We start from the raw sequence: 26,523 nt of genomic DNA, 5'->3' as shown, positions 1-26,523 counted from the left end.
GAACAGTATGGAGGTTCCTTAAAAAACTAAAAATAGAACTACCATACGACCCAGCAATTCTACTACTCGGCATATACCCTGAGTAAACCATAAGTCAAAAAGAGTCATGTACCACAATGTTCAGTGTAGCTCTATTTACAATAGCCAGGACATGGAAGCAACCTAAGTGTCCATCAACAGATGAATGGATAAAGAAGATGTGGCACATATATACAATGGAATATTACTCAGCCATAAAAAAAATGAAACTGAGTTATTTGTAGTGAGGTGGATGGACCTACAGTCTGTCATACAGAGTGAAGTAAGTCAGAAAGAGGAAAACAAATACCATATGCTAACACATATATATGGAATCTAAAAAAAAGAAAGAAAAAAAATGGTTCTGAAGAACCTAGGGGCAGGACAGGTAAAAAGACACAGATGTAGAGAATGGACTTGAGGACACGGGGAGGGGAAAAGGTAAGCTGGGACGAAGTGAGAGAGAGGCATGGACTTATATACACTACCAAATGTAAAATAGATAGCTAGTGGGAAGCAGCTGCATAGCACAGGGAGATCAGCTCAGTGCTTTGTGACCACCTAGAGGGGTGGGATAGGGAGGGTGGGAGGGAGAGGCAAGAGGGAGGAGATATGGGGATATATGTATATGTATAGCTGATTCACTTTGTTATACAGCACAAACTAACACACCATTGTAAAGCAATTATACTCCAATAAAGATGTTAAAAAAAAGATATTTCTGTAGATTTCCCTTTTTTTCCCTTATGTTCTTCCTATTTTGCTTCTTATTTAATTTTGAGAAAGCTTGTCTTGGATTGTTACAAAACATTTACTGTGCAGCGAAAAATCATGCTGGAACCAACACAACTTCTGGGTTAAGCTAACATCATTTCTAAATGCACGTGAAGTAATTATGGCAGAGAAACACATATGTTGCCGGAGAGATAGACTGGTAAATGGCTGACCCAGGTATTGGCATATGTGACCTGAGTTTGTAGTAGGAGTAGTTGTAATAGTGGTAATGATGACAGCTAGCAACATATACTTAGGCTCATTATGTGCCAGGCATGATGTTATAAACACTTAGTATGGATTATCTCCTTTATTCACACACACTCTATGAAGTAGATAAAGAAGCAGATATTTTAAAAGATTAAATATTTATCTCTGCCCAAGGTTACAAAGTTGTTAAGTGGTGAAGCTAGGATTTGAACCTAGATCTTTCTGACTCTAAGGCTTCAGCTTTTAATAACCACAATAAAATAATATTTCTCATCTAATGAAAGTGTGATGTGATTTTGCAGTAGTAAATGACAATGCAGCCCACTGGTCTTTATCCAGCTGGCATATGTAAACATAAATGTTGATGATGTATGTACCTAGAAAACCACTGAACATTAGAGAGTGCCTATAATTTTTGAAGATTTAAACTTTCTGGCTAAGCTGGTGAGGGAAATCTTTGCACATGGCCAAAGGAGAATTCCAGAAGTGTGACACCTTCTCAGTTCTTTCCAGCTGAGTCAGAGGCTGCTGTGATGACTCAGGCTATGCGAGGGCCTTGGAATGGACGCTCAGGCACACTTCTGAATTCCACACACGCATCAGACTGTATGGGGCGGGGGTGGAGGTAATTATGACCAGGGAATTCATACCCAATGAGATCTAGGACTTCAGGCATGGATGCCAACCAAATAATTTTGGTGGAATTTTGACTTTTCATTTAAATTCTATTTTAACAACTATGAATTATTCACTCACCACATGACTGGTATTAACTATGCCAAGCATTGGAGCTACAAAACAGAATAATATATCAAGACCTCACACGCCCATGGAGCTAAATGTAGGCATTTCATTGAACATACTTCATGCTGGACACTCTTCTTGGCACTTTACATGTATTAACTCATTTAATTCTCACAACTCTATTATATATGGACTAATGTTCTCCCTATTTTATAGATGATGAAACTGAGGTGCAGAGAGGTTAAGAAACTTGCTGAGCAATTTGGACCTAGGATTTGGACCTAGGCTGTTTGAGTCTGGAACCTACATTCTTAGCCTCTTCCCTAAACTCTCTGTAGCAGAGGGAGACAGAGAGGTTAAAAGTAATTGTAATGTGGGGCTTTAAGAAAAATTATAGACATATGTATACAATGGAATATTAGTAGAGGAGAAAGTGACTAATGCTGCCTCGGGTACTAGGAGGATGGCAGTCTGGGAGGAGTGCCAGTTCAGCAAATCCTTCCTAGTGGATGTCAAATGGCTGTCAGGGACAGCAGATGAAACAGCACAGGCAAAGGCAAGGAGGTGGGAAATGGCCTGGCATGCCTGCAGGTTGCTATTGTTGAAATCGAAAGGCAATAGGGGGCTTCTCTGGTGGCGCAGTGGTTAAGAATCTGCCTGCCAACACAGGGGACACAGGTTCGAACCCTGGTCTGGGAGGATCCCACACGCCGCAGAGCACCTAAGCCCGTGCGCCACAACTACTGAGCCTGCGCTCTAGAGCCCGCGAGGTACAACTACTGAAGCCCGCGCTCCTAGAGCCCGTGCTCCGCAACAAGAGAAGCCACCACAATGAGAAGCCCGTGCATCACAACGAAGAGTAGCCCTCGCTCGCCGCAACTAGAGAAAGTCCGCACGCAGCAGCGAAGACCCAACGCAGCCAAAAATAAATAAATAAATAAATAAATAAAAGAAAGGCAATAGGGTAGTCGGCAGGAGATGAGTGCATAGAAGGAGAGAGATCAAGGAGAGGAAGAATTTCATTCTGTGAATTGGCCATACCAAGGGGTTTGTTTTCAGGTGGGAAATATTGAAATAGGTTTTAAACGGGGTGGTGTGGTGGTGGTAATAATGTAACACTCGATTTGCCCTTTTGAATCTAGCTGGGGTTGAGAGGTAAGGAAAGAGGGCAAAACCTACACGTAGGGTCTCCCAGTGAGAAACCAAGGCACTGGTGACAGGAATGGGGAAGGAAGGGTGAGTAGAGAGATTTTCTGAGGTCCACTGGACCTGTTGATTCAGGTGGGTGGTTTGGGAGAGGAGGTTTGTTCATTAGAGTAAAGCTTGATTCTCATGAAAGCCCTCACTATGTGATTTAAGTCAGCTCTACACCCTTGCCCAGGAATTTGAACTTGAAGGACACTACATTTATAGATGTATGGGACGTGACTGAGGTTAAATACCTAATTCTCAGTGTCATTATTTTCACCTTCCTTCCTGTAGTGTCAAGAGCTCCCCAGCCCCCTGCAGAAAACAGCAATGCTTTACTCTGCTGCTGATTATGGGTTTCATAATATATCATACATGGTCCCAGAGCAACTCTGCCTATTAGCTGGGGATGCCCACTGACAGATAATTACCACCTGCTGTTCCTGCACTGTAATAATGATCATTTATCTCCTTTTACCTTATTTCTTTAAAAAAAAAAAACTTACTTGTTTGGTTGCACCGGGTCTTAGCTGCAGCACGTGGGCTCCTTAGCTGTGGCATGCGAACTCTTAGTTGCGGCATGCATGTGGGATCTAGTTCCCTAACCAGGGACTGAACCCAGGCCCCCCTGCATTGGGAGTGCAGAGTCTTATCCACTGCGCCACCAGGGAAGTCCCCACCTTTTACCTTGTTTCTTGAAGTAACATTCAAAGATGGATAAATTACCCTACTCCTAAGATCAGTGGAGAAAACCAAGAACCAAAAGCCAAAAAGGAGTTACATTTCCATGCTTACAGCCTCCTCCTCACCTTCAGCTGGTTGGCACCTGCCTCTCTGCTCTATCCCACATACTAACGGGGAAGCTCTCGGGCTTTATGGAGCCCGAGGAATGTTTACGAGCAGAGCCCACTCAGCGAAGGGCGAGGCCACAGCTGGGAAGATGACTCACGCTGGATCCAGAGAGAAAACAAATGGTCTCAGAAATTTGGTGGTGATGGGTAATGGTGGGGGAGGAAGATACAGGGAGAGGGGCCACTGCCTTTTCCAGGAAATTGGTTAGTGAAATAATTCTAGTGGGAAAAGAATTGTTAAAAAAAAAAAAACAGCCCACTTACTGACACAAGAAATCAGATCATTAAATCTTTCCTTAGGAAAGAGGGGGTTTTCCAGCCCACGGAAGTAGAGCTTTAGAACGCCAGCAACTGAGTTAATATCATGGTTACTCTGCTCCTCAGCCAAAGGGTTTTCACCTAAAAAAAAAAAAGAAAAGAAAAGAAAAATTAGTTACATGCACATTGCTTCTCTTTTTATCTCTGAACAAAAATATGTTTCTATACTCACACACACATTTCTATATATACGTGTATCTTTTAATTATGTTTTATGGAAGATTATATGCTACTAAAATTAAAATACCTGGTTTAGATATCCTACCCCATGATTAACCTAAAAATAGTTGGTTAAAATAAAGCTTTTTTTTTTTTTTTACCATATGCTACCAAATAATCCCTTACAAATTACCTAAATCTTAAAATAAAATATTGTGGGATTTATAATTGGACCCAGCTTTTTTTTTTAAAGCTAAAATCTGTTATCTTAGGTTGACATAAATTCAAATACTATATTCTGTGTTTCTTATTTCTACTGGGAAAAAGAAACAATATAGGTCTGTCTGGCTATGCTATATGGATCAGCAAAATTTATCATAAATACTACAGGATTCACCTAATTGTGAATACCGACAATTAAATAAATATTTCTCAAAGTGGCATGGTGGTGTTCACAGCAGACTTGAAAGCTGCTTTCAGCAGTGGGAGATTTTGAAATCAGAGAGAGGAATTTGAAAATGTACCTTAACAGTACCAAGGAATTTGCATAAAAAGTGGAAAATTTAAAAATATATCACAAACATGAAATTATATTATTCTTTATGCTAAGCACTTTAAAATGATCAGGTAACTGACCTGGCTTGTCCACCTCCCTGAGAATCAAACTGAAATAAAATCCTTAAGAAGTTCAACATAATGTACAGCCTTAAATGAAACTCCGTTTTATTTTTATTTTATTTTTTATTTTTTTTTGCGGTACGCAGGCCTCTCACTGTTGTGGCCTCTCCCGTTGCGGAGCACAGGCTCCGGACGCGCAGGCTCAGCTGCCATGGCTCACGGGCCTAGCCGCTCCACGGCATGTGGGATCTTCCCGGACCGGGGCACGAACCCGTGTTCCCTGCATCGGCAGGCGGGCTCTCAACCACTGCGCCACCAGGGAAGCCTGAAACTCCGTTTTTTTATTCGCAGGTCTGCTCTTCTAAAGTTCACAAAAATTGTACATTGAATTTTAACTTTTTTTTTTTTTGCCTGTTGGGCAGCTTATTTTCAGGGACCTGTGGTTCCTTTTTCTCTGCTTCAAGGGTGCAAAATCATTGAACATGAATTCACCAAAATATTTTTTTTTTGCCCACTGTGAGAAAGCCTTACCCAAAGGGATCACTAACAAACAACATACCGGGGGAATGTTCAAGGAAAAATAATAAAGCATTTTTGCTTGCAGTGGCTGGCACAGGAACCTGAGGCTTTACTACAATTTATCTTGAATATGGTCCATGTAAGAGGCTTGGACACTTAGCTCTTGAGGGGGGAGGCTGCTCGGCTCTACGCACTGTAAGAGGCTTTGGAAGAGGAAAAACAATCTGGCTCCAAGTTCACCTCTTTACCCAAGGTTTCAAACCTGGCTCTGTGTCAAGTCTGGGTTAGGGCAAATGGGACCAAGAGGGGTTGCCTTGTCTCTAAGCCTTGATGCCCCTCCCTCTGCATCCTTGGCTTGACTTCCAAGCAGAGGCAGGAAGGTGCAGATGTATCCAGAAGCAGACACAATACAAATCATTATAACTGGAGAGCATTATTAGCTAAGAGCCACTACTAAAGAGTTAGGCACTTTCATGGATTATACCCAATTCTCACACCAGTCCTGGGATTCTGCAGATGAGGAAACCGAGGCCAGAATAAGAGATGAGTCACTTGACCCAAATCACATGATTAGTAAATGCAAGAGTGTGATTTGATTCTAGGTCTACTTGATGCTAAAGTGTACGGTTTTGCTAATCATAATGTTTAGGAGGACTTATTTAGCCAATTGGTAATAAGAGTAAGGCACCAACTAAGGTCACAGGGAAGGAGTCTGGGGATGGTAATAAGAGGAAGGAGAGTTCTTGACAAAGGAAATAGACATGAAGCTGGGATGAGTCACCTCAAACAGCTGCTATGCAGGCCCAGGGCTGTTCTTGCCACTCTTCTAGAACCTTTCATGAGCCACCTTTGACAACGTGCTGAGGATTATCAATGCCAGTCCTAAACCAGGATACAAAACTCATATGCTTTTCTAGACTTGAAAACAAAGTCTTATGATTTTGGCTTCATTTCTTAGCTATTCTATTTTTTTTTAAATTTTTATTTTATTTATTTATTTATTTTTGCGGTACGCGGGCCTCTCACTGCTGTGGCCTCTCCCGTTGCAGAGCACAGGCTCCTGACGCGCAGGCTCAGTGGCCATGGCTCACGGGCCCAGCCGCTCCGCGGCATGCGGGATCCTCCCGGACCGGGGCACGAACCCGTGTCCCCTGCATCGGCAGGCGGACTCTCAACCACTGCGCCGCCAGGGAAGCCCTTAGCTATTCTAAATAGATTCTTAACTCAACATCCACAACGAAATAAATGCAGAGAAAGGTTTTGAAGATATACAGAATAAGTATGCCACTTCACTCTACAGAAAATGATGACTTTTTAACAAGGTTTGCGTATAGGTGCAGACATGCAATTACCTCTCTCAAATGAATTTTTTATATCATTGACTTCCACCTGGGAACCAGACACTCTGAAAATCCCCTGATGCTGAAGACCTAAAGAGAACAGAAGGGAAAGAGCATGAAAGAACCATCACGTCCTCCAGGTCCCCCTTTTCCCAACAATTAAGCATTAAAAGGAAAGACATATTTACTGAAATACTCCTAGTAATTATTGTTTAAAATAAGAATATTGCAGTTTAGGGCTTACCATAGAGATTGATGAACCGAATACAGCTTTCCACAATGAGGGGGATCATCTGTCCTGAGTCCTGGGTTGAGATGGAAACCAGTTAACCGCAAAGAAGAAGCACAAACACACATAATAATAAAGCTCATAGTTTAACCCTAGTTAAAGACTGACTTTTACTCTTTTAGATGATCATTTCCAAACACACTCCCTCTAAAATATTCCACAATGGCCAAATATAAAATTATATTTAACCGAAGGTATGTTTCAGTTCTGGGGCAAACCAAATTAAATACGTTGAAGGCAATCGTGTTTCAACTTGCTCTGCTGTGCCTAAAGATGTCAAGCTAATTCATCTTTTCTACTGTATGTAGGCTTACATATAGAAATGAAAATATAAATCACGCATTTTTTAAAAGGTTATTTATACAAGTAATTAATCTAATGGACCTGAAAAGAACTCTGTGTATTTTAAGCATAGCATCTTAGGACTGACTGACTGTACTAGTCACCAAACACAACCATTCAGCCATCTCAGGATCTTCTCTGTGGCATCCCTGAGAGTCCACCATCTAGATGATGACAGTTATAAAAGGGCTTACATGTTTCCAGATGCATAATATGAGAATTGCTTTAGAGCTGCTCATTATGTATCATGTATTTATTTAGTTGGCATCAGAACTTACTGGTCCTTAGAGATTTTTCACGGTTATTTTTTCATGTTTTAAGGATGGAGAAAAAAATGGCACCAATGCACACCCCATTAGATCTCGTTTTCTTAGAAGGAACATCTCTTAGCCTTCTTTCTCCACACCTCATAATATAGTCAGTGCACTCTACTGAGCAAATGTGAATTCTGGAAATGTATTAAGACATGTACAGGATGACAAATGAAATGAAGGAGCTGCTTAGGTCACAGTTAAATATGTATCAATGCCATGCACTCCATGTAGTTAAAAAAGGTTACCGACTATGGAGTTATTTTTCATGTTCTTTTCAGGCTCTGCTCTTTCAGGAATTAGAGCTTTAAGGTTAATATGGAGGTTCAAAATGATTAGCTGAAATCAGGCACTAATTCATGAGGAATTTTATTCTGCAACACAAGAAGAATTTGGTTGTCTCAATCTATTAGAACAATTCAGAATCCACTAACCTTTCCAATTAATCAACAGGGTAAGGAGTGGGAATAATGCAGTCCAGCAATCTAATTTTTTACCATTCCTAGAATGGGTAATATACTTCTTGAGGAATGGTTTCATTTTCAGTTTTAAGACAATCTCATCCATGATTGGTTCAGTTAATGGTTCAATTAATTCTGGAGCCTGCATTAAGTTTCTCTAATTAGTCAATTTGTTTCAGGAATGTAAACTTTATTAATTGTGGACCAGTTGGCTCAAGAATAGCCATATAATTACATCAAAACTTACTAAATATGAGAGGGGATTTTTCTTTAGGATACAAACTTTTTTTTATGTGAACAATTCCTATAAAACTGTAATCTAAAAGAGCAACAAATATTTAAATGTAAATGATAAAAGGAGAATATTAGTTTGCAACTCAGCTGAACTTAGGATTAAAACAAAAAGAAAAACCAGGAATAAAAGGTTATTAAAAGGAAAATGTTTGCATTAAGAAAGTTCTAAATAAAAATGTGTTAGGTTTGTGTATTATTTAAAAAATATTTTCATCTTCACATTTGCTTAGGCAACTGCTAATCTTTCAGCTATCATCACTATTTCATTCAGATATCATGAATTTTGGAGTAAAAAAGTAATGAATGTGCATATTTTAATTTAATTTCATGGATGCCAGATGCTTTGGTAGAAAATATTTTACAAGAAGTGAAGCAATGGGCTGTGCTCCATCAACCATTCAAACAAATCCCTTTGTGTCTCAGTTTCCCCATGGGAAACAGGAAAAATGGGTGTTTTTTTTCACAGTGATATTGTGGGGACCTCAATTGACTGAGCACTTTTCAGAAGTGTAGGGATCTCTGTATCCACTGTTTCACTGCTAGGACCAAAGATTCTTTAATATGGCATCTGGGACAAAGAGGAGCTCACATAAGTGAATTTTCCACGATAAGTGGTTTACTCCTCCTTTCGTGCCTAGATTTGGTTTCCTTTAACTGTTCTTAATGAAAAATCTTTTAAAAATATAATATGTTCTTTCCTATGACCTTAAGCAGTCATTCTTGTACTGTGCTATCAAATATAATGGAATCATACATCTGCTTCTTTGAGCTTTTCTATATTCTCCTTCTCTGCCAGGCCATCAGTTGCACATCCCAGTGCTTTCATTTTATCATTCCCTTCTCTCCATCTAGTTTGCCCCTGCTTGTGAGCCCTGGGCTGGGAAACCAGATAATCAAATTTGACAATAATTTTATATTAAATTAGAGCCAATAAGGCTCTTCTGGGTTTAAGGCTAATGGCATTGGATTCGTGATTGCTCTGTAGGTCGTCTGGTGACTTTTCACTCAATTCCAGGGTTAGGGCTCAGTTTTAAGGTTGCCAGATGCTTTTAATCTCTGTATGTATGCGTGTGTCTCTCTGTCCACATGCATGCACACACACACATTTTTTAACGATTAGTGTACATATCCAATAAAAGATTTGTCTTTAAAGAAAGCAAGACAGCTGTAACATATTGTTAAGGGAGGTTATCAATGATGTGGTTTCCTGTATAAATTTAGTCTTTAGAAACACTACATCCCATGTCATAAAATGTTAGCTATGAAAGAGTAAGTTCTTCTCTTTTTTTAATAATTTATATGAGGGTCCAAAATCCAGTATTAAATGTACATTTGGTATTTAACATTGACTCTCCTTAATAAAAGCCCCGACCCAAATTTAGTATGTTTGCCAAATACATAATGTAAAACCTAAGAGTTTATCCAGTTTTACTAGAGAACTACTCCTCTTAAATCAGTGTTTGAGTTCTATGATTCTTTTCTAAGTAAAGCTATTTATAAATCTGTCTAATTTCCAACTGCAAACACTTTTCTTTTAAAGACCTTAAAAAATCTAATTAAAGCCAAGCATGACTGTGATTTGAAAATGATATCAAGAGCGAAAGAGGCTGTGCCCTCGCTTCCCTTGAGCACTATACCTGATGTCTCGTGTGTGAATTCCTTCGTCCTCGGCTAGAAGCATTATCAGAAATACAGGATGAAAAAGACAGAGTAAACACAGCAGAGATCCAGATACAGACCACAGGGTCCTACAATTTATCCAATATAATGAATTCCTCAAGTCATGGGAAATCGAAACTCATTGTGCTTCAGAGCTAGCTTAACAATGGACTTTAGGTATATTTTGTGCCACCTCATTTGCATGAGTAGAAACAAAACATTTTATCAGGTAGCTCTTTTCCTTTTTGTACAAATTACGGCTTTTTTTTTTTTTTTTAAAGAAAGAGGGCTTTCTCTTTTGCCAGTGTAATAATACCCACATTTATTCCCTCTTCTGAAGGCACTCAAACCAAATACTCTTTCCTCTCTGACTTCAGGAAAAATTATATTGATTTTCTGGGAAAGCAAAGAGCCCCAGGACAGACTTGGACATAATGACCTGCCTCCTTTTATGAGAGGCTGAGACCATTATAGTAAGAAGCGTGGAGATCAGCCACCCAGATGGCTGGTGCCAGTACCTTGATGAATGTTTCCAAATCCCCATTAAACAACTTAGCATTATACTGTGAGCGGGGTCTGGACTTCCTGTGTTTCTGGGGCTTAGGGGGAACATTTGGAGGCCTAAGAGAGGGAATATAATTACTGAGCATGGCAGAAATCAAACAATAAATGAAACACCCGTAGGTCACATCAAAGTTACAAATCACAGGAATTCTTGTGTTCCTTCCCCACCCCTACCCACAGAGGAAAACAGTCCTCCCCTTTCTCATTTATTTACTTTTACTTATATATCAAAACCCATACCAGCTATTCAATCAGACTATTCTTTTCTTGTATGTTGTAGTTGACATTTGTTTGCTAGTTTGTTTTAAAGCGGTCTTCATCAACAAATGGAATTAACTGCGGGCTATTTGGCCAAGAGTTACAAACTGAGGTTTGTGTTATTCGGCTTACAAGTCACAGAGAAGACACAACAGGTCATAAAAATTAGGACTCTGATAGATCCCAAGAGAGAAATTAAATATAATATTTTTAGTTACGACATAATTCTTCAATGCAAATAATATGACATCTGTTTGATATCCCTCAGGTAATTAATGGGATTTTATTTTATGCAAAAGTAGCTATTAATGGGTCACAAGTGAAAAATAGAGTTTTGTTTCAGTGCTATTTCTGGGGGGCTCACATGAATTGTTATTTCTTTGAAACAAACTAGCTCATCACCTATTTGGAGAGCATTAAGATGCACCCGTTTATTCTTTTCTGGACTCTCTCCATCTCCAGTCTGCTTGCTTTGACGGATAAGTCAGTCTCTCTGGCATATGTACATCCAGGGTACCACGTACCATATTTAGAAACCCTGCATCATCTTGCTCTGTAACTGGAGAGAGGGAACCTCTTCCGCCCTCTCCCTTGACGGCAAAGAGGGCCAGGATTACGTGACTCAATCAACAACTGTGCTGCAAGGAATACATGGAAGAATCCCAAAACTTCTCTCTGTACATTCCAATTGAAACTTCTTAATTGGAAGGCTGGTTTAAGGATGTACACCACACTTGGAAATCAGGTAAAGTCCTTTATTAAGCTGCAAACTCTCTAGGAAGAATTGCCTTTTCAGTTCATTAAAGTTCTGAAAGACCAGTTTAGAAACAAAAGCCCAAGAGTTTATGTAGAAGCCTGGCTAGCTTCCTAAGGTATTATCATAGCAATCAAGAGAGGTAGGGGAACAAACTTGCTGATAACCTCCTTCCACAGCCAAATTCTAAGGCTCTCCCAACAGCTGGGCTCCTATGACTAATGGGGTATACAGCAAGCAACACTTGAAGCTCCATGGTGCTTGAGAGGTTAAAAGGAGCCCTTGTAAGTGTCTAGAAGCAAACATGGAAAATTTCACCAAGCAGCAAGTCATAATCTGCCACTGCTGAAATTTCTGTAATCTTGTTTATACACTGAATTCTGTGCTATTCACAGAGGAAAGGATCTGGTAGGTATAAACAAACAAAACAACTGCCCACCAAGGAATTTAACCATATGTGCTTGATTTCATCCACTCTCTTCATCATTTTAGAAGTATTTTAAATTTAGACTTTATTTTTACTCAGGTATGGTGAGGCAACAGATCAAAAGACAAATGTCATTGGGAAGACTGTTTGTTACTCACAGTTGCCAAGAGTTGGGGACATGGGGGAGGGGGGCACACGAAGAAGCACCAAGGTCACTCAGGAGGAAGGAAGAATGAGGGAAAATGTGAGCCTCTGTTGAGGTTCCCGTGGGAAGGAACAGGCAAGGCAGGGTAAGCAGGTTTGGGATTGGCTAGTCCTTGAATAATTTTGGTGGGCCCTGGGGGCACGGGAGTTGTCCCTACTTGTCTGGTAGATGGCCTTTGGGTGACTGGGGAAGAGGAACAGTGGCCCTAAGGTGAAGACTTGATAAAGGAGGTGGCTGAGAGTCTGGGCTCTGGACTGGTTGCTTTGTACACAAAAGGCACACTTGTAAGCAAGCCCTTTACTATCTCTAGGAACTGACTGACTCTCAGAGGGGGAGTCCCTCCAGGGCCAGTAAGGCCCCAAGATATCAAAGCATCAAATATAGAAACTAGAAAATGTGGTTATTACAACAAGGTCCAAAGAACTTCACATTTAATGCTATCTGGAGCAGCTGATGAAGCTAAGGGAATAGGAACACAGGCTCATTTTGTTTGCTTACTGATTAGTGGGGACAAGCAAATGTTGTAGCTAGGGCCAAAGCCCCCAGTGGCACTGGATAATTATTCCTGCATCACTGAGAGATGCAGAGAAACTCCTGGCTGGGGCTAACGGAGAGATATCTTTTGAGTCTTCTCCCAAAAGCCTGAAAATTGCCTCTCTTGCCACATCAAAAGTATGAGACAATATGAAGATACTAAAGCTGTGAGAGGGATTTGAGGTTAAAATAAACTGCCTGAGGGGCTTCCCCGGTGGCGCAGTGGTTGGGGATCCGCCTGCCCATGCGGGGGACGCGGGTTCGTGCCCCGGTCCGGGGGGATCCCACGTGCTGCGGAGCGGCTGGGCCCGTGGGCCGTGGCTGGTGGGCCTGTGCGTCCGGAGCCTGTGCTCTACGAGGGGAGAGGCCACGGTGGTGAGAGGCCCGCATACCGCAAAAAAAAAAAAAAAAAAAAAAACCAAAACAAAAAACTGCCTGAGTGCTTATCAAGGTACTTTCCATGGCAGAGCTGGCTCGGCAGGCAGACTGGTGCACTGATGGATCTGGCTCTACCACGTACACATCAGGTGAACAGATTCTACATTCATTCAACATTCGAATTGTATGACTCCTTCTGGTTGTGTGCCTGCCACACAACTTCCAGGTAATCTGGCTTTCTAGGTAGAATGCCCATGTGGATGAGAGGAAGTACCAGTCAGGATGATGTGAATATCAAGTCTGTTGGGCAAGTGCAGCTCTCATTGCAAATATATATTTGCACTCCTTCCTTTAAAAAAAACTTTTAAAAAAGTGCCTTACGTTAATTATAATTTAGAAACAGGGAAAATAGTTGACAGTGCAAAGGGACACTATATGTGATAAAAGCCACATATTACTATGCAGGAGTAATATGCCTCTTTGTCACTGACATAGGGAAGAAAAACCTCAGTATTTTCACAAAGTTTAGACAAGTCAGTAGCTGTATCTTTCTAGTTGGTTCACCGAGAAGTAAGAGGGGTTTCCTTTTGAATAAACTGCCTAGCAGGAACATTGCAGAACCTTAAAATCAACTTGCCAATTACTGCCACAGACACACCAGTGTTCTAAATGCCTCCTACCTCAAAGAGAACTCAACTTTAAAAGTGTGAAGTCTTGCTATGTCAATTAGAATAATTTCTGGCCGTTGTACAAATGTTGACAGAGAAAAAAGTTGCTACAAACTTTCCCCAACCCAAATCAGAACCTGCTTCCAAAAAGGCTTTTCCTTCTCAGCAGTAGCATCAAAATCCTTCTAAGAATTTTAAAAAAGGGGAGAAAAAGGAAGAAAAAAAGAAAGAAAGTGCAATATGATACTAGGCATTAAAAGTTAAATTTTAAAAGTAAACCAAACAGGGGCAGAGCTAAAATCCTAACAGTATTCAACATAGCTCTAGTTTTTATATGCCATACAGGAGCAAGAAGTAACTAACACAGTAGATATGTGCATAATATTGCTTGTTAATTAAATTATCAAATCAAAAATCCTATCAGACTCGTTCTAGAAACTTAAAGTGTTTTGGATTAGACAAATCAAACCCATTCAATTTATGTCTTTTTTTTTTTTTTTTTAACTGAGGCTGCTCATTAAAGAGCTTTACAATTCCATTGGGAAACCCTCAGATCTTCCAGAGCAAATCTGGTTTTGTGAGAACCCCAAACACTTCATGTTACTGTTGTGTCAAGCCCAAACTATCTTCCATGTTCATTAACAAAATATCTTCATTCCTGCAGCATTTAAATGGTTGCTTGTTAAAAGAGAGAAGAGAGTGAGACTTAATGAGTTATGATAAAATATTTTCCTACCTTGTAGTCATATATTCAGCTCTATGACCTGCAGAAAAAAAAAATTAAAATAAGTCAACTGAATGGCATCCGTGCAATGCATTGGGCAATCTTTTGTATCATCTGTCCCTTGATTTATGATGCTGAGTTTACAATAACTTACACATTTTATGGTGGAGAGCATGAAGACAGTATATAAAGACAGACAAAAAATTCAAAGTAAATATTTCAAAAAATCTATACAAAAAATTTAATAAATTCTATAGATTAGAGAAACATATTTCACTTGGCAATATGAGGCAGGGAGTTTTATTTTTTATTACTATTTTTCAAATCAAGAAATAGCTGCATGATCTTTTTTTTTTTTTTTTTTTTTTTTTAGTTTTGTGGCCGTGCCATGTGGTATGTGGGATCTTAGTTCCCTGACCAGGGATTGAACCTGAGCCCCCTGCAGTGGAAGCTCAGAGTCTTAACCACTGGACCACCAGGGAAGCTCCTGCTTGATCTTAACTGTAAGTTCAAAGATGAAATACAAATAAAACACATCCAAGATTTGAATGTTAGTTATTCCCCGTCTTGATTGATACTTGTGAGAGAGAAGCAGGGGATCACGTAGGGTTAGGAGAACTCAATTTCCTTTAGATTAAATTGGTGTTTATTCTATAATATAAAATAAGGGAGAGAAGTTGCACTTTATAATCGGAAATGACATTTGCAGATATTAAAGTACAAGAACATTAAATTATGCTACATTCCACCAACTTGTAAGCTAAAAGCCTTTCACAGAATCCTCTGTCACTTAAAACATGAGGTTCCTATACATTCGGGCTTCTTGATTTGTTTTAAATAACAGCTCTGTATTTTTGTGGTGCTCCTACAAACTGAGGTAATTTCAAGTTTGAATACGTCTATGGGTTGCTGTCTGTTCTCTCTTATATTTAGGGTGGAGCAGTGAAGGGGTGTGGGAGAGTTAAACCATTCAACTGGTTTATTTGCAAAATGATGATACGGTTCTGAAACAGCCTGAAAATATAGCTGGCAGAGAAGGGTCATGTTGCAGCACAAACAGGTGAGACCAGCCCATCGTATCACAATGCAGTGATTCATGCTTGTAGGGCAAGGCCAATATAACAATCCGTAGAGAGAGCTGCCTAGTTGGGAATGGTGAATGAACACTGCCAGGCTGCAACGAGTCTTTTTACTCTATCATCTGCTTTTGAATAACAAGTGACATAAAGTATTTGGCTAATACTTATTTACTAAACAAGGGGCACCAGTTCATATCAGAGAATACCTTTCTCAAACAGATCCAGGCTACTGTTAAGTCTTGGTAGAATCTGTCCTTGGCCATGACTTGGGGTTGGGGTGGGGGAAAAGGAGAAAAATCTGATTTTTCCTCCACTACCCAGTTCTACCTATCATTTAACTGGAAGTCCCTTCCTTCTGGTGGCCTTCTGCTATTTTGGGGAACAAGAAAAAAGAGATGGTGGACACAGAACTCCAGAATTTATAGCTATTTCTAAGTGGGAGAGGTCTATCAGAAAGCGGAGAGAGCAAACGGTGAGCTGAGTGTGATGTCTTGCGGGATAGCCTTCAGCAGGAAGCTGGCTACACAGGGTTAAAGCACAAGGAGAAGACAGGGCTGGAGATTAAGATTTAAAGAGTTGCCACCCTTTAGGTTGTGCTGGGGCCATGGGAGCTAGCTGAGATCACCCAGGGTAAGTCAGTAGAATGAACAAAGGATGGAAGGCAGAGAAAATAGCTGGCTTGTGCTGTACTGTATTCTGCCATGCTGCATACTTTATTACAACATAAAAGTATGACATAAACTATATATGTATCAGTAACAACAATAAAAACAGCAGTGTCTAACATTTATTAGACACTGTTCCAAGCACTTTCTCTATAGTAACTCACAATTTTCACAACTTTATGAAGTAGGTACTATTACTATTTTTATTTTACAGAAGAGACTGAGCATACAGAGGGCAAGTGACTTGCCCAAGGTCACATGGTCAGTATGTGGTGGGTCTGGCACTAAGGCCCAGGTTTAATTCTAGATCTGAGCTACCAAGTAATACAGGGCAGGCCAAAAAGTTCGTTCTGCTTTAAGTAAAAATAAAAGACATTTTTCATTTTTGCCAAGAATTTTATTGCACAATGTATTCACTAACCGAACGAACTTTTTGGCCAACCCAATATATTGTAAAATGTAAGTCTTTTGTTTTCCCCAGAAAATACTCTGAAAGATCCTAGAAGACAGGTAGAGACTATGGCTTACATATCTGTCCACCTCATATGGCTAAAGCCAAATACAAAATACTGAAGATTTAATAAATTAAATAAATTATTAAACAAATCTAATATTTATCAAATTAAAGAGAATCACAGAGGTTAATAACTTTCAAGTGATTCAATGATAAAGATGTTAATGATAATTCCTTAGAAATGAAATGCTTTATGTTTAAATTTTGCTATTTTGTTAAAATATCCCAACTGAATATTCACTAGAGTTAGAAAAAGATCATATATAAAATGGCTTAAAATCATTTTGCTCCATCCATCCATGGTTAGTAGTATTTGATAAAAAATTAAAAACCTATAAAAGATCCATTTTGATTAATGAGTCAAGAGCAAGCTTTGCAAGAACTATCATTCATAGTATAACTGCCACCACCACATCCATCGTTTTTTTCTGCTAATAGTACTGAGTGTGTCTTAACTGATGAATGAGGTTTTATTTTTCAATTAGTATCATCATTAATAGATCAATAACACAAAAGCTTAGAAGAATCTGTTTCCCAGAGAAATGTGAATGCTTCCAGTGGTCTGAGGATTAAATTTCAATCACTTTCTTTGGAAGGCTACTTAATTATTAAGAACAACAGAGAACTCCTCCTCCCACCCCATGCAAGCCATTGGGAGGAAAAGAATGACCCATGGCCCAGAATTATCTTGTTGTTGGTACAAGCACCTACTTTGACTCCTTTTAAAATTTTACTTGAGAATTAGGAAGAGAATTATTTTTCATGCCCAAATGTGTTTTATGTCTACAGAGTAAAAGGAAAAACCGAAATACTAATTTGGTTGCAATTTGAGTCCCCAAACTAGGTAAAATATTTACAATGTGCACAGCTCAAAGTGAATGGAGTCACCCTAGATTTTGTCCCTAACGAATGATTGATACGGACTCCTGGTGTTACTTTCCAGCCCTTTTTCTTCCTTAAAAATACCAACTACCTGCAGTGCTTTTCTAAAAAACATAATTATTCACAATCAGCTTCTCTTTTGTGGTTTTTTTTTTTTTTTCTTTTTTTGCGGTATGCGGGCCTCTCACTGTTGTGGCCTCCCCCGTTGTGGAGCACTGGCTCCGGACGCGCAGGCCCAGCGGCCATGGCTCACGGGCCTAGCGGCTCTGCGGCATGTGGGATCCTCCCGGACCGGGGCACGAACCGTGTCCCCTGCATTGGCAGGCGGACTCTCAACCGCTGCGCCACCAGGGAAGCCCCTCAGCTTCTCTTTTGAAAGTATATTTGTACTCTTACTCAAAAGACAGACAAAGGATTAAGTGAGGATCATCTATTCAATTACTTTGTCAGAAACCTTATGCCTGGGTCTAGAAACAATATAACATGGAACTCAACTTCCAGTATTAGATTTTCTATGTTCAGCAAAAATTACACTGATATTTACACCCCCTTAACTCCAAATGCTGCACTCAAAGAAGCCAATGTGAACACTAAGGCTCATTACTAAATTAGAAAAGAAAAAAAATTTCAGTGCCTCAGTTTTATAGACATATAGCTCATTTACCGTGTTCGACTGAACATCTCCAACTTAAAAACAAAGACATCACAAAATGATATAATGGTGCTGCTGAAGGATGATGAAGATGATGATGACGATTTTGGTTTTAACAACTCATTATGTGTTTCTTTTTATTTCAGTTGTTTTCAAAGATTTGGAATTCTGAATTTTGACAGTGCCACTTTAAGAGCCCAATCTAGTTGCTTTGCAGTGCTGTAAATCAAAGGACTTACTGGGCCACTGGTAGCCTGCCAAAAGTGAGCAGCAAGACAGGCCAAACACATGTCCACAGTTACAGTTTCAGCTGTGTACGATCAACTGCTAAATCCCTGAGTTAGGCTCTATTTCTTTTACTATGAAGGCAGTTTTTGTAGCAATGAGCCTAGTATAACTCAGAGATGTGATTTCTACATAAAAAGTCAGGACTGTCCCCAAACACATTGTTTAATCCTGTGCTACAAACCTTAGTTGGCCAAACCCAGAGTCGGATCCCTTCTTAAGGGCTCACCATTGGATAATCTCACTGTGGGACAGGCGCCATTAACTTGCCTCGTCTCCTTTGGTGTAAGCCTATTAATGTGAACAGGGCTTGCATGGAAAGCCAAAGGGCTCAGAATGGCCGAGCTAAAAGGTGGGGCACGGCCCCCATGCTCCGCTTGTCTCTGGGCAAAGCCACCAGCAACAAGCCCATGCAGCACAACTGTGTGCTGCCAAGCCTGCACGGGGGGCAGGGCTGGGGAGCAGAGAGGTCTGCAGCCAGTGGGTCTGCCGGCACTGGGTGAGAACCATCCAGTTTCTTGCGCAGAATAAATCCAGTCCAGCGAACGCAGGGTACACGTGAACAAGCTTGTGTAGCTAGGACACCGGAAACCACTGAAAGTAATTACAAGATGAAGACATCGTGGCATGGAGCTCACAAGGTACGATACAGCTTTACACAGTTCAGCAGCTGAAGACAGAATCTGGCGTACGGATTCAGTGAACTGGCTGAAATAGAGTCCTAGCCAAAATGGCATGTAAAATAATATCAACCGGTGGGGCTTTCTCTCCAGGAGACATAAGGGAATCTACATAGAATGAGTACCATAAAAGTTTCAGAATGTGATCCCAAGAGTATTAACACATGTCTACATGCAGTGCCAAGAATGAATTCACCCACTACTTAATTCCCTCCAACTCACAGTTTCTTAAATGGTGTCTCTAGTCCTGTAGGGAAGGACTTTGTGCCTATTAAGTATTCATTTGCACTGAAGATTATTTATGCTTTGGGACTGGCAACAGACCTTGGGGCATCACTGCAATATCAGGCATTTGTGAAAAGCGGAAAAAAGAAAAAAAGACTTTACATGATATCATGAGGAGAACAAGAAAAAAGAGGACATAATTGCTGAGGTAAGGCAACTATTCAAAGAAAAAAAGAGGGCTTTTTTTTTTTTTTTTTTTTTGCAGTACGCGGGCCTCTCACTTGTTGCGGAGCACAGGCTTTGGACGTGCAGGCTCAGAGGCCATGGCTCACGGGCCCAGCCACTCCGCGGCATGTGGGATCTTCCAGGACCGGGGCACGAACCCACGCCCTCTGCATCGGCAGGCGGACTCCCAACCACTGCGCCACCAGGGAAGCCCCTACGGCTTTTTTTTTTTTTAAGGTTCAAACTTCTGTTACAGAAGAATTGAAAGACTAGTACAGGGAACATTCCTACGCCCTTCACTTAGATTTCCCACCTGTTAACATTTTGCCATAATGGCTTTATTTCCTTCTCTCTCCCTCTCTTATATAAATATCTTTTCTCCTGAACCATTTGAAGGTAAGCTGCAGACATTATGACACTCAGCAAGCATTCATTAAGAATAAGAATGTTCTACTTCATAACCATAATACCATTATCATATCTAGGAAAATTAAAAATTCATTAAATAATAGCATATAATATACAGTCTATATTTAAATTTCCCCAGTTGTCCCTAAAATGCCTTTTATAACTTTTGCTTTTTGATTCACAGTCTAATGAAGGTTCACATATTATATTTGGTTATTTTATTTTTTAAGACAGTTCTTAGCACTTTAAATGTTATTTGTTTTTTTTCTAAGTGAAATTGGCCTTTTATCTTAGAGTCTGGCATCCTAACTGCAATACACGGAGTTTCAGGTTACGATGATCTTTCTCCATGTGGACATTCCCAGAGGATAATGGTCCCTTGGAGGAAACCAGGAGATAAGGTGATGGAAACCCTGCTTTATGGCTAAGGAAGGTTCTAAAATGGTAGGAGGCAAGAGTTTAGGTCAAGGGAGCAAACTCTTTTTGGCCCGAGTTATTTACACAACTCAGTCCCCTGATTTCCCTCTCCCATCTGTATTCTCTTTCATTTTTTATAACTTCCAGCAAGATCTAGTGTGAATAAAAGAAAATTAAATGTATTACAGATTATGAGGTACGTATGACAGGAACTTCATTTGTGTTTTTTTCCCTTTTAAATTTCATGAAGATGAAAAGGGAAGCAGTAACATCTACACTGTACCCTTTATTTTAATCCTTTTTTTTCTCCTCAGTTATCCCATCTGTAAAAATGGGGAAATTAATAGTGCCCAGTTATATATACAGCTCAGAACAATGCCTGGCACAGAGAGAGCCTTGTGTTAGTGGTAGCTACTGTTGTTTTTGATACCATTAGATACAGCAATATGCTTAATAGAATTCGTTTGCTTCTCAACTAAAACCAATGCCTACTGAAAGAAAAAAAAATCACCCAAACTGGTTTAACTGGTTTCTAGAGTCCAAACAGGCATTAGATGGGACAACAAATACTAGTCCATTTAAACAAAAGGGGTGGGGCTGGAACAGTGGGGAAGTCCAAGAAGGAAAGGAAGAAGTGATGGGGGTGGGGGTGGGGGTGTGTGGGGTGTGGGTGTGGGGTGTGGGGGGTGTGGGGTGGAGTCAGCAGGTGGTAACAGGCTCCTTCTGACTTCTCTCTTCCTAGGATCACTGTGCTCTGAAGACCCTTCCTCTGGAGCTCTGTGTTGGCTAGATTTCCCTGTTCTGGTTAGCATCAAGCTCATAAAGAAAACAGTTCCAGGGAGAACTTGATTCTTACACAGATAAAGCCAAATCTAAACATACAGTGTTCTCTGCTTCTTCCAGCACAAGTTCACAGTTCACACTCTTAATGGAATACATACATGACACAACATATAATCCAGGTCATCTCCCCAACTATGTCAGATAACTGACCTTCTCCAAGGGTCCTCTGCAACAAGTCATGCTTGGCTTGAAGTTTTGTGATGAGATTACTACCCTCCAAATATTCTCTGAGTTTCTGCAAAAGCAAAGATATGTTTTTAACTTAAAAAAAAATTATTGTGTCCAGGAACTTCCCATAGGATATCTAAAATCCAGCCACTTTTGTCTTTTAGATCATAGAACCTTGCTAAGCAAAGTGTTGTGGCATCAGCCTATTAGAGATGTGGACTCTCAGGTGCCTCCCTCCCCAGACCTACTGGAATTAGAACCTGCATTTTAACAAGCTCTCCTGGTGACATGTATGTTCATTAAATAATCTAAAAATCCTGTTTCAGAGCAGTCCTCTTTAAATTTGTCCGCATATCAGTACTATCTCCTAAACCCTATCCCAGACCTACTGAACTGGAAACTCTGATCTTAGTAAAGAACCCCAGGTGATTCTGATGCAACTCCAGAAACATTGCTTGGGGCCCCCAGATCTGAGCCCCAAGAGTGGCTGGGGAAGCAGCAGGCATACCATGAAGTAGAACTGCTCGGTCTCCTGCTGGTTGGCTCTTCTCTTGGCGATACTGGGCTTACTCAGGTAGGTTTCAGAAACAGTAGACTTCACAGACTCTGTGGAACGACTGTGCTGGAAGCATTCAGAAACATCGTAGTCCTCGATGGTGACCATATCTTGTATCGTCTGCAAGGTGGCCTCAGTCGTTTTCTTAACCTGGGAATAGGAGCACATTTCTCAAGTTAGTACCTTATTTCGTGAATCCCACAAACAGTGAGAAACTGCCCTGTCAGGTAGAGATGGAGGCACAGGCCCTGCCCCCACCAAAGTTCAGAGTCTATTAGGGGAGAGAGACAGGTAAACAATACCCCATGTCACCAATATAAGGAGAGGCTTTCTTCAAAATTATCCTGAGGAGGATATCACTTTATATTTGAGTTCCTGTAAATCTCATGTATCACTGAGTACTCTCTCAATTACATTTTCTGTTTTAAAGGACCTTTTAAACTGAAGTGAAATTACATACAGAAAAATGCACAAACCATAAGTGTACAGCTTTATGAATTATCACCAACTGAACACACTCATGTGACTACCACTCAGATCAAGAAATATAGCACATTATGAGTACCCTCTGCTTCCCCCAGTCATCACACACATACTTTTCTGCTCCCCAGCAGTAGCTACTATCCTGATTTCTAACCTCATATATTAGTTTTGCCCTTTTAAGGTACTTATATAAATAAGTGGATTCTTAGAGCATATATTATTTTTGTTTTGTTTCTTTTGCTCAACTTTATGTAGTAAGATTTATTCATTTCTTGTGAGTACGGTATTTCACTACTGAATATTCATTGTAAGAATACATCATAATTCATCCCTTTTACTGTTGATAGATGACTTATTTCTGGTTTTGGGTCACTATGAATAATACTGCTATGAACACATTTTTGTTGGGCCACACACACTTGAGTAGAATTGCTGCTTATTGGGTATTCCAGACTGTTTTCTAAAATTATTGTTCTAATTTGTATTCCCACCAACACAGGAGAATTCCTATTACTCCACATCCACAACAATTGGTATTGTCAGTTTTAAAATTTTAAACCATTGGGAATTCCCTGGCGGTCCAGTGGCTAGGACTATGTGCTCTCACTGCCGAGGGCCCGGGTTTGATCCCTGGTCGGGGAACTAAGATCTTGCAAGTCGTGTGGCACGGCCAAAAAAGAAAAAAAAAAAAAAATCACCTAAAAATTTAAACCACTGTGTTGGGTGTGTAGTGGTGTCTCATTGTGGTTTTAATATGTATTTCTCTGATGGTTGAGATTGAGCACATTATCATATGTTGAAGGCAATCTAGATTTTCTCTCTTTGAAACAGTCTGTTAAAACTCTTGCTCAGTCTTCTATTGGGTGATGAGCCTTTCTCTTTACAGATTTGTAATATGTATATGAGTCTTTTGTTAGTTATATGGGTTGCAAATATATTTCCCCATTCTGAGCTCTGGTTTTTTACTCTTTCTATAGTGTCTAGATGAACAGTCTCTAATTTTAATGTAATCAATTTACTAATCCTTGCCTTTATAATCAGTGCCTTTTGTGTCCTATTTAAGGAATATTTTCCTATCTCATGGTCATAAAGATACTGTTCTATGTTATCTTCCAGGAGCTTTTAAATTTATCTTCCACATTTATCTTCCACAATTAGGTTGTACTCCACCTTTGCTTATCAAAGTCTAATGTAAATCAATAGCTTTATCCTTTTCCCAGACAATGTACAGAGTTTAGAACACCTTAAAACCATTTACTTTTCCTGACTTACATGCTATTTTTATAATGTTTTATAATAGGATGTATTATATATGTAAATATTTGTATACATTTAAATACAAGACATTATTATGATATAGTCAGTATTCATTTAGCTTTATCCATATATTTATTAAATTCTTTGATCTCTATACCTTATATTTTTAAGAACACCCTTTAGAAATTCTTTCTTTTAAAAATATAGTTGATTTATAATATTATGTTAGTTTCAGGTGTACAATAAAGTGATTCAGTTTTATATATATATATACATATATATATATATACACACACATATGTATACTTTTTCAGATTCTTTTCCATTATAGGTTATTTCAAGATATTGAATAGTTTCCTGTGCTATACAGTAAATCCTTGTTGTTTATTTTATATACAGTAGTGTGTATCTGTTAATCCCATACTCCTAATTTATTCCTCCCCTTCCCCTTTGGTAACTATATTTATTTTCTACATAGAAATTGTTTTTAGCATGAATCCTCTAGTGGTGAATTTTGCTTTTGTTGATTTAAAAATGTCTTCTATTTCACCTTCGTTTATGAAAGATATTTCTTCCTGGTTGGCAGTTATTTTCCTTCAGTACCTTTAAAACATCACTGTACTTTCTTGTGGCTTCCATGTTCCTGTTGAATGAGAAGTTTACTATCAGTCTATCACACTTTGAATGAACCCTGCTTTCTTTCTCCGGCTGGTTTTAAAGTTTTCTACAGTTTCACTGTAATGTATCTAGGTAAGGATTTTAAAAATATATTCTGCCTGGAATATTTTTGGACTTCTTGAATTATGTGATACTTTTCTTAAGCTCTGATAAAATTTCAGCCATTATCTTTACAAATATTGTCTCTATTTTCTTTTCTATCAGTTTTTTCTGGGAGTTTAGTTAGTATGCTAAAAATCACTGCATTCTCTGTATCTTGCCTTTCTCTTTATATTTTCTATCCTTTTGTTTTTCCATGCTGCATTTTGATTACTTCCTTCAGATTTGTCTTCCATTATGATAATTCACTCTTCAGCTGTGTCTAATCTGATGTTAAAACCATGCCTGATTTATTAATTTGGGTTACTGTATTTCTCAGCTCTAGAATTTCTGTGTGGTTCATTTTCAAATCTGTTATTTCACTGTTTATAGGTTATAACAGTGCCCTGCTGAAATCTAGGCTTGGCTTTTATCTTCTTGAACACAGTAAACAGCTCTTTTACAGTTTTTTTCTGGTAATCCCAATATTTAGTTCCTGTGGGTATACTTCTATTGTCTGTTATGTATTCTGGCTATCACTCATGTTGTCTTTTCTCCTTATGTACCTAGTTATCTTTGCTGGACAGTTTTTGTAGAGTTATTTGACATCTAGGGTGAGGTTTTCATCCTGAGAGAATGTTTGCTTATTTTTCCAAGCCATTAGGGGCACTAATAGTTCAGAATCACTGGATTTTATTTCTGTTCGAAATATTTGATGCTCTTCTTTTTGGGAACATATGGTTCCCTATGTCATGGGTTTCAGGCTTGGCCATGTACCTTGTCCTGGATAATGAAATGTGTGAGAATCAGCTGAGTGACTCAGTCCACCATTACAGGAAGTAGAAATATGTTCGATTGTTTTTTTTTTTTTAAAAAACAACAAAATACTGTTTAGGGAAGAAACAATAGCAATCAGTGCTAGTTTAGAGGCTTAAAGAGGTTATGTGAGGGAGTCAATTTTAAAAGGAGGCAAAAATTGAACAGATTTAGTCATTATTCCTGAGGATATGCAAAATGCAAAGGATAGACAATGGAAAAAAAGCACATTAAAGATGATTTTAAAAATAACATTATAAGTACTTTAAGAAAGTCATGATTATATATCTACAGGCTGAACGAAAAGACTCACTATCCTGTAGGTGACATCAGTAAGATGGTAGAATTAGAGGTCCCCTATTCATACACTCCCTCAAAAACAATTTGGCAGCCATCCACGGACAAAAGTGCATTTGTGGGGGCTTTGGGATCCAGATAGGAGCTTGTAAAACCTTGATGGAGCCCACAACCGCCAAGGACCAATTTGAGAAAGCTGGCCCATGCCCAGGTGGCAGGCTTGCCAACTTTGGTCCTGGCTACAGACCCAGAAATAGCCTGTCCGCTTGTAGACTCAGCTACAGTCCTGTTTGGCCTTGGGCCTGCCACCAGCACTATTTGCCAAGGGAACCAAGAGGAGTCACGCCCACCAATGTCCCAAGTAACAGGCCCGCTGACCTTAGTCCTAGATTTGGACCCTGTAGTAGCCCAGGATGCAGTTCCAGTCCCTCTCAGCCCTGGTCTGGGAGCAGTGCTATTGCTCAGGGACCTGTCCTTGCTCCCAGAGGCAGACCTGCCGACCTTGGTCCAACTGCAGATCTTGAAGTGGTCCTGTAATCTGGCTCCAGATGAGCCCCGCTGCAGTCCAGGGGGCAGTTCTGCTTGACCAGAAACCAGGCTGAAGACATGTCTATCTGTGCCCTGGGGGCAGGCCCACCAACCTCGGTCCAACTGTGGATAATGAAGTGGCCCTGTAACTTGGTTCTAATACCTCTTAGCAATGGCCTA

General features: G+C 39.8%; 1 protein-coding gene across 3 annotated transcripts in view; it reads right to left on the bottom strand.

The window, feature by feature from the left end:
• Window positions 1–26,523, bottom strand: part of SRGAP1 (SLIT-ROBO Rho GTPase activating protein 1) — a 270,945-nt gene that overhangs the window by 36,407 nt on the left and 208,015 nt on the right. Inside the window, exons 9-15 of one of the 3 annotated variants that reach the window (XM_024122891.3) lie at window positions 22,159–22,356; window positions 21,633–21,717; window positions 14,620–14,647; window positions 10,614–10,716; window positions 6,984–7,044; window positions 6,752–6,829; window positions 4,050–4,184 (exon numbers count right to left, since the gene is read on the bottom strand). In XM_024122891.3, the coding sequence (XP_023978659.1) occupies window positions 4,050–4,184; window positions 6,752–6,829; window positions 6,984–7,044; window positions 10,614–10,716; window positions 14,620–14,647; window positions 21,633–21,717; window positions 22,159–22,356 (688 nt within the window). Of the gene's footprint in view, window positions 1–4,049; window positions 4,185–6,182; window positions 6,282–6,751; window positions 6,830–6,983; window positions 7,045–10,073; window positions 10,108–10,613; window positions 10,717–14,619; window positions 14,648–21,632; window positions 21,718–22,158; window positions 22,357–26,523 lie in introns of those variants that run through there. The other 2 variants (XM_024122892.3, XM_028490343.2) reach the window with 2 other exon arrangements.

Source organism: Physeter macrocephalus, chromosome 6, assembly GCF_002837175.3.
Source record: "Physeter macrocephalus isolate SW-GA chromosome 6, ASM283717v5, whole genome shotgun sequence".
NCBI lineage: Eukaryota > Metazoa > Chordata > Mammalia > Artiodactyla > Physeteridae > Physeter > Physeter macrocephalus.
This window is presented reverse-complemented; position numbering and strand designations above follow the sequence as displayed.